General features: G+C 41.5%; 2 protein-coding genes across 4 annotated transcripts; one reads left to right on the top strand and one right to left on the bottom strand.

Annotated features, from left to right (window-relative positions):
* Positions 1 to 301: 301 nt before the first annotated feature.
* zbtb35 (zinc finger and BTB domain containing 35) lies at positions 302 to 4,312 on the bottom strand. 2 transcript variants are annotated; one of them, XM_085910860.1, is made up of 9 exons: positions 4,163 to 4,312; positions 3,232 to 3,365; positions 3,026 to 3,127; positions 2,704 to 2,848; positions 2,325 to 2,433; positions 2,046 to 2,234; positions 1,589 to 1,964; positions 1,363 to 1,493; positions 302 to 1,149 (listed from the first exon to the last, which is right to left on the bottom strand). In XM_085910860.1, exons 2-9 carry the CDS (start codon positions 3,347 to 3,349, stop codon positions 622 to 624), a joined length of 1,698 nt encoding a protein of 565 aa, XP_085766986.1. In that variant the 5' UTR covers positions 3,350 to 3,365; positions 4,163 to 4,312; the 3' UTR covers positions 302 to 621. The 2 variants fall into 2 exon arrangements, with proteins under 2 accessions (XP_085766986.1, XP_085766987.1); XM_085910861.1 differs by lacking the exon at positions 4,163 to 4,312 and adding an exon at positions 3,923 to 4,062.
* A 1,820-nt stretch (positions 4,313 to 6,132) lies between these two features.
* selenop (selenoprotein P) lies at positions 6,133 to 9,512 on the top strand. Of its 2 annotated transcripts, none has more exons than XM_085910576.1 (5): positions 6,133 to 6,272; positions 6,844 to 7,078; positions 7,165 to 7,377; positions 7,473 to 7,590; positions 7,925 to 9,512. In XM_085910576.1, the coding sequence occupies exons 2-5, from the start codon at positions 6,873 to 6,875 to the stop codon at positions 8,234 to 8,236; spliced, it is 849 nt and encodes a 282-aa protein (XP_085766702.1). In that variant the 5' UTR covers positions 6,133 to 6,272; positions 6,844 to 6,872; the 3' UTR covers positions 8,237 to 9,512. The 2 variants fall into 2 exon arrangements, with proteins under 2 accessions (XP_085766702.1, XP_085766704.1); XM_085910578.1 differs by having other exon boundaries at positions 6,140 to 6,272; positions 6,841 to 7,078.
* The last annotated feature ends 2,004 nt before the right edge of the window (positions 9,513 to 11,516 follow it).

The raw sequence follows: 11,516 nt of genomic DNA, 5'->3' as shown, positions 1-11,516 counted from the left end.
CTAATTATGGTGCAATCATTATTCACTACCTACCTGGGAAAACTTACTTCCGGCCCATTAAAAATGACATCACTTTTGGGAGGCCAATAACATCTCCATCATCAACACACATCATCACACATTATGTAGAGCAGTATACAAGATATATATTACAATAAAGCGATTACGACTCCCACTCATTCATGTGCCATGGAGATAATCATGTATGCCGCTGGAAATTCTCTTAATTTCACAAATTTTCATTTGTCATGTTTATGCCAATACGGTGGGAACCTGCTCTGAGACAAATAATAATACAATACCATACGTACAGTTTATTACTGTTGTTTTTCTACAAAAAAAAAAAAAGTTAGCTTGAACAAAATCATAACGTGATCACTGAGGAATAAAAGCTGTTGACCAAAATCAATTTGGCAGGTGAGCTGGCCAAAAAACACTCAAATAAAAAAAAAATTGATCACTCAGAGCCCAACTTGCCATAGATAGAATGTCAACTTTTCAATAAATACACGTTTGCAAATGTATATCTTTGTCCATGTGTCAGAGTTGGGGAAGTTAGAACATGATGACAAAACACAGGAACTTTGTGTTCAATATCCATGCAGTTTTTGGCTTGTATTTTCATACCACCACCGTTTGTATCGTTTCCTCTATGTTCACCATCTCTTCCTCCAACTCCACTTCCACCTGAGGGTGGGCCACCTGCTCCTCGTTCACGTCGCCGGAGGACATGCGCACCATCTGGAACTGCACGCCGGCCTGCTTCAGTCTCTCCACATCCTCCTCGCACATCTCGGCCACGCCTCCGTCCTCCACCACGACCGTGGCCGTCTCCTCCATTTCCATCACCTCGATTGGGTTCACTGTGATGTTCTGCACCTGGATGCCGTCTTCCAGCAGCACCGTTTCCGTGGCCTCGATGGTTTGCGTGGTGATGGTGAGCGCCGCGGTCGCTGCGGCGTCACTGACGGCCAGTTCTTCGATGGACTTGTCATCCTCTATGGAGTGAATGTCTTTCAGGTGCGCCTTTAGTTCTTGGGGGTCAGTGAACCACAAGTCGCACATGGTGCAGTGGTTGGGCTTGTCTCCTGTGTGGCTCACGAGATGGTCTTTGAACTGGTCCCAGCTGTTGAAGACACTGCTGCATACCTAAAGAACGAGAAAAATATCTTACGCTCTGGATGGATTATCAGGATGTATGATAATATAGACGATTGTTATTGATAATTTGGGACATCACTATCTGAACAAACTTTGTTTCCATTTCAAGCTGCTTCTCTTCTGCAAGGGCACTGGGGTTGCGCAATCTTTACATTTCATTGGAAGAGAAGGGTGGCTTGAATCTCGTGCGTTGGCTCGTACCTGGCATTCATAGAGTTTCTTGCGTCCTTTCTTGGCTCCATTCCCATTCTGACAGGCTGCCATGTGGCACTTCAGTGTGCTGTTCCTGGCAAATCGCTCATGACAGTCAGGACATTCGTACGGTTTTTCACCTACAGATAACACGCAGAAAGGCAAACACGATCGATGGAAAGATGATTTCCTTGTTTTGAAACATCAAAAGATAGACAAACCATTTCGATCTTACCAGTATGCTTTCGCAAGTGCTCCTTAAAATGACCAAAGTGGTCGAATTGCTTCTCACAGTACTCGCAAACGTGAACTCTCTTTGGGGCTTTCTGGTTTTGGTTCTGTTCTTCTGCATCGAAATGGAAGGAGTTCAAGTGCTGATTCAAGGCTCCTTCTCGCGTGTACGCTTTGCCGCAGTGGCTGCACACATGTGGCTTCTTCACCAGACTGTGGTGGATTTTTATGTGCTGCTTGAGTTGGAAGTACATCTTGAAGGTTTGGTCGCACTTGCTACAGCAGAATGTGTTGTCTTCTTGAGAAATCTGGACCTCCACCACCGCCACATTTTCTAGCACCTTGGAAGCAGTCACCGTTTCTTCCTGATACAGGACTTCCTGTACAAACATACCCGAGAACATATTAATGAACTCAGATGTCAAAATAGAGGAGACAAACCAGCATGAAGCTCAATTCACCTCCTCTATGGCGTCCTTCTTGATGAGCCCAAGTGAAGGTTGCCCCTGCTGATACTTGCTGGTGATGTCAGCCAGCAGAGCCAAGGCGGAGTCATTTGATTGGACGTTTTTTGTGACATCCACCACCACCTCCTCCAGCCCGGACTCCTCCACCTCTATTGCAGTGTCCCCTATCATCTGTATCTCCACCTGGGAGAACATATCCAGGCCATCAGTTCAGGGTTTTAAAAGATTTCTCCCAAAAAGCGATATTAATGGTTATGAGTAGAACATACGAACCGGTTCCCCTTCCACCGTGGGTAGGGCTTCTGTGATGACACAAGACGTCTCAGCAATCTTCCTCTTTTTATTGTTGCTTTTTGGCATCACTGAAGTCGAGTCATTTATCCTGCGAGAAGACATGCTTGTTCCATTTCGTGTACTCAACCACAATATTTTTACCGGGTTGGTTCCAAAAAAATGACATCATTGCATACATTGATAACGACCAATTCTCACTTGAATCGCCAATTATATGATAGATAGATATAGATATGCAAAACTAAAGTTTGGTTAAAACGTTAATGTAAATTGTCATGCGGAAATGAGGCGATTGTGTTGTCGTCAAACAAAAAGCCTTTCAAACAAAGTTAATTTAAAAAAAAAAAAAAGGTCTCACTTGTTGGTGAGTGCCTTGATGGCTTCCTGCATCTGGAGGTATTCGGCAGCCTTCCAGACATCAAAGGCTTCCTCTTTACCCGCAACAGCTAACGTGGCTGTGTACGTGAACTCCATCAGGTGCCGGAAAGCCATGTTACTCACTCCTGTAGAGAACAACCATGCAGTAGTAGTAGTGGTTAAGGTTTAAGAATAGAACTTGTTGCAATTTTATTTTCAAAGCTTTTCATACCTTAACAAGCCTATTTCCTCAAATGACCATGACACACTTTGCGACAAACAAATTACAGGAATATTAGGCAATGAGTTACCAGAAAGTGTACCTTCAATCTCCACCAGGGGTTCTTGGGTAAAATCTTGGAAGAAATTGTGAAAAAACTGACTGCATGCTGCTAACACTGCCTTATGTGCTCGGAACTGATGTCCTGCGAAAGGAAACATAGATTTGAATTGGTTTAACAGCTATTTAAAAAAAAAAAAAAAGAATCAAAAAAGGTGCAATTCCAGTCATAGATGTTTATCCACTTACCATCTACAATCAAAGTGATATCTGTGAACTGGTTCAACTGCCGCTGTTCATTCAATTTGTCCATCATGACTTTATAGTGAGCGGGGAACTCACTGCCTTCTATGATTTCAGCTGCCATTATTCAGAGCTTTTCCCTAAAATGCAACAAGAAAAACAAAAGACATCATATGTGGGGGAGAGGGAGAATAACATGCATTTGAATCTATATGAACATGACTTCAACCTACAGTAATGTGCAAAAGTCTCGGGACCACTACTACATGTCTTGTTGATCAAGGGAACAGTATAGAAAAAATATAAAGTTTTCAATGCTTCTATGTATACACAATTAGGGTTCTTGAGTGTCTACAGCAAGTCATCTACAAGTTTTATTTAATTGCCCCCTCCCAAAAAATAAGATTACGTGAAAGGCAGTGCACATGGGAGATGTCCAAACGAGGCTCTTGCTGATTAATCAATGACTAAATTCAACGGACTAAGTTTAAATCCTGACTATTTAATACATGTGCACCTTGACTATTAAGGCAACAAGAGGTATTCTTTGTGGCCCAAATGAGGTATATGATGTGACATATTTAATGGCACCAAGCTAACAATACTGCTAGTTTACCTCCATGTTAGCACGCCCCACATCAAAACAACAAACTCGATACAGGAGACCTGGTCACTAAAAACAAACAAATTGACTAACCTGAAAAAATGACAATGTAATCATCCCTGTGACCGAAAGTGTTCCAAATAAACATTGAGCAGCAGCTGAGCACTGCCGATAACATTGACGACGGGCCCCTTAGCATGCTCGCCATTTCGCGTTTGACAATCAACATTACGTCATCAAACCGCGCATTAAAATGCACTTTTTCCCGGACACATTTTCCGATTCCGACCGCTACAGGTTACAGCACACGACAAAAAGTGCCGTTAAACATACCTCGAGGTCGTTTATGGCTCTTTGGAGAGTTCTTTGTCGGTGAGCATTCCTTCGACGTATGGAGCGTTGGTGGTGCTTGACTAGCTTGCTCCGAAAAGGGCGGTCGTTGGACGCAAAGGCCTCAGATGCCCAGAATCCTTTGCGCCCTTAACGGACCCCTCGTTGCTTAGCGACCGCCTCGTTTCCTTCATATAGATGAATGCAAAGACCCTCTCATTCGTGTTTATTTTTCTTTAACGATCAAATGTTGTTGTCATTAGTGTGAAATATCAAGTCATGTTTTTTTTTCTTTCCTTTATTAAGCTTTACTATGACAGTCTGTCTCAGCTAGCAGAGATGTTTCAAATTCTTCAAATAAAACGCTATATTTTTCCATGGTCAGCAGAGTCACTCCATAAAATAAAAATTGCATCAATCATTTGCTCCAGTGAAGTGCAAAAATAATTGAAATCATGGAGAAAAATAGCTAAACTATAGCTGACCATTATTATTATTAGTAGTAGTAGTAGTAGTAGTAGTAGTAGTAGTAGTAGTAGTAGTAGTAGTACATTAGCTGCAGCCTATACAAGCTTATTATTGCAATAGTGATATCCATGGATATCCTCTGATTGTATAACAATTACACAAAATAAACTAGGTAAAAAGTTTTACATGTAACAAAACTACATGGCGGATTAAAGAAAGGCTAAGAACAAGACATCAGGTGACACTGGACAACTAGGTAAAACTGGAACAGTTTGAAAAGAACAATTTTAAAGCCGAACTCCAGTTTGTACCGTTTTGAGGTCATGACAATAAACTGTGATAATACCCCTTTGAACCTCAGAAGGTCATAGCACAAGTCATAAAGGCCCAGCAGTGCAATCTTGACAAGCACTTTGTAATTTCAACTAAACCGCGGCGCTTGTTAGGTCGACATGTGCTGCTGTGGTTCCAGCCTTTGTCAATGAGTTACATTCAATTTCAGGGATCATCCACTTCGGACAGGGCACCCTGGATCACATCTTGCACCGCTGTGTCTTTTATCGTCAGTAGGCGCATCTCCTTTACAATCAAATGACAACTTTGATTGTCTTTGCATGCATGTAAAATTATGCAATAGAATGTTTTACCTCTAGTTTATCTTCTAATCAGTTATAGACTAGTGGGTCCACCTGTGTGATGTTATGCAAGACTCTCATGAATTCTCATGAAGCTTCATAATGACTTCAAGAACAAATTAATTTCCTTTAAGTCACCACTGTAGATAAAAAAACCCTGCATATTGTGTACATGCAGCCCTCAAGGTTAAAAAATGTTGATTCCTTCAAGTTAGTCTTTATTGACTTTTCTGCAAAAACTCAATTTTGGGTCAAATGACCTTTGACCATCCTCTGTCTCCCATAAATTCATTACCATGCTGCTTCTGCATGCACTCAGCTGTCAGCTCAGACTTTGAGCCTTTTTATATGTGCCTGTTCGTTCACAGCTGAAACCATAAAACACATTGAGGCAACCTTTTAGAGGCATGAAAGTGGGCCACCCAAAAATGCTTTGTGCTCCCTAGCTTAACTTTGAATATGACTTTCAATAGAAATAAACATTTTCTTCAACTTATTGCACATGTTGAATAGTTCAATCAGCCTGTCTTTATATGGACTTTGCACAAAATTGTTGGCCGCTGACCAGAGATCCGCCCTCTGTTCCTTTCCAACTCTCCTCTCTCCAAAAGTGTTGCACAACTTGTTTTTAACTTCTTTCATGCGAATTAAAAAAAGGAAAGAATGAAATTATTCCTTTGAAAAGTTCCAAGCAAATGCACGCCCCAATACATTGTTGTCTTTAAAGCATTTATCAATTTGACAGATATCACCAATAATTTCCAACCTGATGAAATGTTCACAATTAAACGGATGTGACTTTATTAGGCAAGCAAAAAAAGTGGCGCCATCAGCAAAATTAAGAAGAAGAAAAAAAGAGGAGAAAGATCAGGTTGACCTTTGTTCTGCTTTCAGGCAGACAAAAACAAGCAGAGTATAAAAGGAGAGGCAGCAGCTGAGGGGCACACTTGTTTTTGCACAAGGGCTGCTGCAACTCAACACCGTGCAGGGGCAAGCTTTCGACAAAAAAGGTATCAGACTCATTTGAAATTATATTTAGAAATATCCACAGCCTGATTACGACTGATTATGCCTGATTTGTGTTCATTACTTCCATATAAATTTCACAGGAATAGATTGTGTGCCAGAATTGTACTGTTTACTTTACAAATGAGAAAACTAACAACGTAGAAGTGGCTCAATCATATATTATTTACGATTCAGTTTCTGATTTGGTCTGTAACACGTGACGGAAAAAAAATGCAAACATGCTGATCATTGCTTTACAAAGTAAAGGAAATGCTTGAACTTGTTTCAACACAGACGGGCAGTCAACAGAAATCACAGAAGAATCTGAAATTCAGGAGATTTACTTTTTAAACTAAGAAAGGTATCCCTGATAATCAGTTGTCGATGAGTCGATAAATCGTTGCACCTCTAGTTTCCACCAAATATTTGTAATTTATTCGGGGGGGGGGGGGGGGGGGGGCACCATCATTTGTGCCCCATGCAATAAACATTTTTTCATGATACATCCTTTGCTGATGGACACCTTAGCACAAGAGATATTTTATTTCTGGTGTTGTCTTTCTCCCTCAGCAGATAAGGAGAGGCAAGGAGGAGCAGAAGGCATGTGGGCGAGCATCAGCCTGCTCCTCGCTCTCTGCCTGCTCCAGGGGGGCAGTGCGGAGAGCGAGGGGGACGGCGGGCCACGCTGTCAGCCGCCGCCCGATTGGAAGATCGGGACGGTGGAACCCATGAAGGCCATGATGGGCCGGGTGACGGTAGTGGCCCTTTTGCAGGCTAGCTGACTGTTCTGTTTGGTGCAGGCATCCAGGTAAATAAATAGTAGTTGTAAAATGTCTGCTGCAAAGGAATAATAGATTGTAACCTTTTTTGAAATGTTTTTTTTCCTCCCTCTAGAATGGATACCCTGCGCCTGCAGATGGAGAGTCAGGGTTTGAAACATGTGACCTATATAGTGGTCAACCATCAGGGGGCGCAAGCACAACTACTCCACCCCATGCTGGAGCAGAGGTTGTCCGCCAACATCGCGCTCTTCAAACAAGAAGAACACCAGCCGGACGTGTGGCAGTTGCTGAACGGAGCCAAGGATGACTTTTTCATCTATGACAGGTTTGAATGACTGGACGTGATCGTCAATTTTGCAACTTCAATTTACGGCAGAGTTGATGTTGCATTTTTCTTTTCTTTTACCTTTGAACCATCAGATGTGGACGCCTTACTCGCCAGATTTCACTTCCATATTCCATCATTGGCCAGGGTCACATTGAGAGTGCCATCAAGGATACCTACTGCCAGCGCTTATGTGGCACTTGCACATATGAGGTGTGATTTATTATTATGATTATTATTATTATGATGATTATTATTATTAGTAGTATTAGTAGTAGTAGTAGTAGTAGTAGTAGTAGTACAAAAGTACAAAAGATGATTCCATCTGAGGTGGGATATAATTCAAGGATGGTACATTTTAAAATGTAATAATTTGATTCAAATTAATTAAATCAAAACCCATTTTCTGAGTCCAATTTTGTTACAACCCTAATATATACATATACACATATTTATATGTACAGTACACATGGCACCTTGGTTTTATACTACTACAAGCTGCCACTGTTTTACATGTTTTAACTTATTGCATGTGAATTTTTCACAGAGTGCTGAAATCCCACCAGAGTGTCAAACCAATACAGAAGTGCGTCCCGATGCTGTCCCAGCAGTTGAAACAGAAACAGGACATCATGGTCATCACCATCACATGCATCACCACCATCCCCATCACCACCACCACCACCACCATCATCAACATGCGCACCACAATCACGACCCCAGTCTGGGCCATGATCAGCACGGAAACCACCAAGTCCAAAGCCAAAATCACCAAAGTTTAGGGGAACAGGCTGGTCCGGGGCACTCGAATTTAGAGCCCCAGGAGGCACAGGGTGCGACAGTGATGCAGCGGCCGTGAGCAGCCGAGAAGTCGAGGTGAAAATCCAAGTACGACTGACGGACCGCCGGTTCCGACGGTGACGTCGCTACCGCGGCCAGCTGATGCTGACACTGACGGAGGCTGTTGGGCGAAACAATCGAGCCGACCCTGTGACGCTGTCAAGAGGCGCTACCCGCCACGTGACAGTGACACGGGAGGGACGAGTCCAATCACGTCAGCGAGACCTGACAGTGACGCTCGTCCCCGGTCGAATGACAGCCGCCCAAGCCGGAACAGTGAGCCTGACCTCTGGGGGTCGCGAGCTGAGAATGAGGCCATCTGTAAAGCTGGCCGCGATATCATTCTCGAATAGGAACACCAGCTCACGTCACCCGTCGTGCAGTTAGACCGCCATGTTCCCAACTGACCTTTTCCCCTTTTGGACCCTTCCATCTTTTATGAAACCAGGCGCACAAACTAAGCTCTAGTGGCGTCTGGGTGAAGTCAGGATGGCAAGGATGGGAGACGAGTCATGAGGGAACACGGTGGACAGTTTTTCATGAAAAAACTAACAATTCAACTATTTGTGATTTTTGTTTTGTCTTGTTTGGAAAAAGTAGGAGTATGACTTTAAGACAAATTTTCAAAAAGTAGTATTTTTGTCTTGTAGGCAAGGCTTTATAAAACTACAATGGGCAAGTGATTAACACACACAAAAGAAAAAAAAAGGATCGACGACTCTCCTTGGCTAACGTTAGCTACTCCAAAGCTTATCTTTTGGTGGAGAGGTGTCACTTTCTCATAGTACCTGAGCAACCAACATGACTGCCTGTCACTACACATTCCACCATAGATGATGAAGAAAGAAAAAAATAAACTATATAGTATATATCTACATATTATTGTTGAGGGGGATGCAGCTAAAACCACTGAAGTACAGTTTCGCATGAGAAACTAATCTTTGGAGGCCATAGCCTGAATGCATTGGCTTATTAAGGCACATTAATTACATGGTTAAGCACAATACTAATCCAATTTTCCATGCACATCTTTTTTTTTCTTGCTTGTACTAAATTTACTTGCAAATTGCACATAGCTAAACAAAGTTTAAGAAAAAAAAACACTGTCACAAAGAGAGAGGATTGAAGTGTGGATGACTTTTGTAATACACGCTGTGCTTAATGATGGTTTCTGCGGGAAGGCAAAATGTCACCCGGAAATCTGATGCCCCCCCACAGAGGAATGTATTGAAAAGTGAGTTTGTGAATTATCCATGATGTGAAAAGACAGTGAAATAAACTTTGATTGGATCGCTTCTTCTGTGTTTGTCTTTTGCATTAAAAATGAGAGAAAAAAACGAAGGTATTCATAATCAACATAAAAAATAAATAAAATCTCAAAACATTCCCTTTCGGATAAAAAAAAACGAGTAAAAAAATTGTTGACCAGTGTAACTGAAAAACAACAAAAACTGTAACAAAAACTGCTGAGAAAAACAGATACATTTAAACGAATTAAAAATAACAGACCTAAAAACACAATAATAAATTATTTCATGTCCATGTAGCTCTCAAAAACAACACATTATTTAATGTCTATATTAATATTATGACATGACACGTACCAAATGTGTCCAACAGATGGAGACAAAGCTCCATAAAGAACACAAGAGCATATACGTCTCTGAATTCTGCTTTTACAAGGCACGTCATTATTTGCACAATTGATTGAGATGGTTAAACTAATGTTTTGTTAGTTTTAGCCATATTTGCATTGTCGCTTAGCAGCAATCTTTGAGTACAATTAAAACACATGAGAAAAAAAAAAACATGTTGACAAATAAATACCAATTTGACCGTGAAGAAAAAAGTTTACTTAATGCTAACAAAAGAGAAAAACATAATTGACTGGCAAAAAAAAAGGTTTGAAGTTGGTTTGTGTGTCACAATAAATGATTTTATTTCCATAATGACACATTGCTCATCAAGCATCAACGTGCATCACCTTCACCTGTCTGAATGTCCTACATCTGAAAAGGTCAACAACCAAGCGGAGGAGATGAGTTAGGCCGAGGTGTACTTTGTCCATGTGGGCGTAATTGGGCTGAAGAGCCAATACAAGGGGAAGAGTGACTTATGGCTAATTAGCCGCAATGTCCTGTGAGTGGCGGTCAGTGTGATTCAATCAGCCCCCATACAGAGCGGCGGTACACAGCCTCTGTCTTAATTGGCCAATAAGCTTTCTCCGGGGGTCTGCGCTCCCCCCCCCCCCCATCTTCTTCACCACCGCTCAGGCCGAGGAGAGTGAAGCACACACACGACATGTGAACTCATTCACACAGTGTGCCTCTATGTGGATCACAAACAAGTCAGTATTCCAAACTCTCTCACACACACACACACACACACACACACACACACACACACACACACACACACACACACACACACACACACACACACACACACACACACACACACACACACACACACACACACACACACACACACACACACACACACACACACACACACACACACACACACACAAGGGTCAAAAGAGGTCATCCTGCCATTTTTGCACACAGACAATAGAACGACATGTACAAAAACACGCAGACATCCTGCAATTTGTACACAAAAATATAATTGACTACATGTGCCTGCACACACACACACACACACACACACGCGCGGACTCACACTGGGTGAAAGGAGGTCTGCCTTCCATTTTGTGCACTAAAACGACAGAAATACATGAACACACAAGAACATAGCCCCACACACACAAACACAGATTATTGCATTCGACAAAGGGTCAGAATTATGAATCCTACCAAGCAACCACGCACACAAACTTTGTACCATAGCCAGGTAAAAGAAGAAAAAAAAATGGCACAAACTTGAGTAAATAGTGCAAAAGAAATTCTATGATTTTTTTTTTTTCTTGATTTCTTCAGTTTTCTTCAGTTTGGTGTTTGCTAATTGAAGAAATACACTTCTCACAAACATACAGCTCTTCAGCTTTTGTCTGTTTTGAATTTTACCGTTCGGCTCCTTGATAGAGAACAGCAAGTTGCGCAGAAAATAATGAAATGTTAAAATGTGGCATATTTACATTTATTGTGTCAATCACAGATACAACATTGACAAGATTTAACTGCTAAGAAAATATCATCAATGTGGGCCAACATTGTTCTTAGCATTCAATTATATTCTATTATTTATTATTATATTTAGCCAAAAGTTTCCATCAATTGTTATTACTGTATTATTTTATACAGTACATTTATAGACTGTTTTTTATATAGTATATACTA

This window comes from Syngnathus leptorhynchus, chromosome 4, assembly GCF_054491065.1.
Source record: "Syngnathus leptorhynchus isolate UIUO chromosome 4, UIUO_Slep, whole genome shotgun sequence".
In the NCBI taxonomy this organism is placed as follows: Eukaryota; Metazoa; Chordata; class Actinopteri; order Syngnathiformes; family Syngnathidae; genus Syngnathus; species Syngnathus leptorhynchus.
Note: the sequence above shows the minus strand (reverse complement) of the source record. Positions and strands in the feature narration are given on the sequence as shown.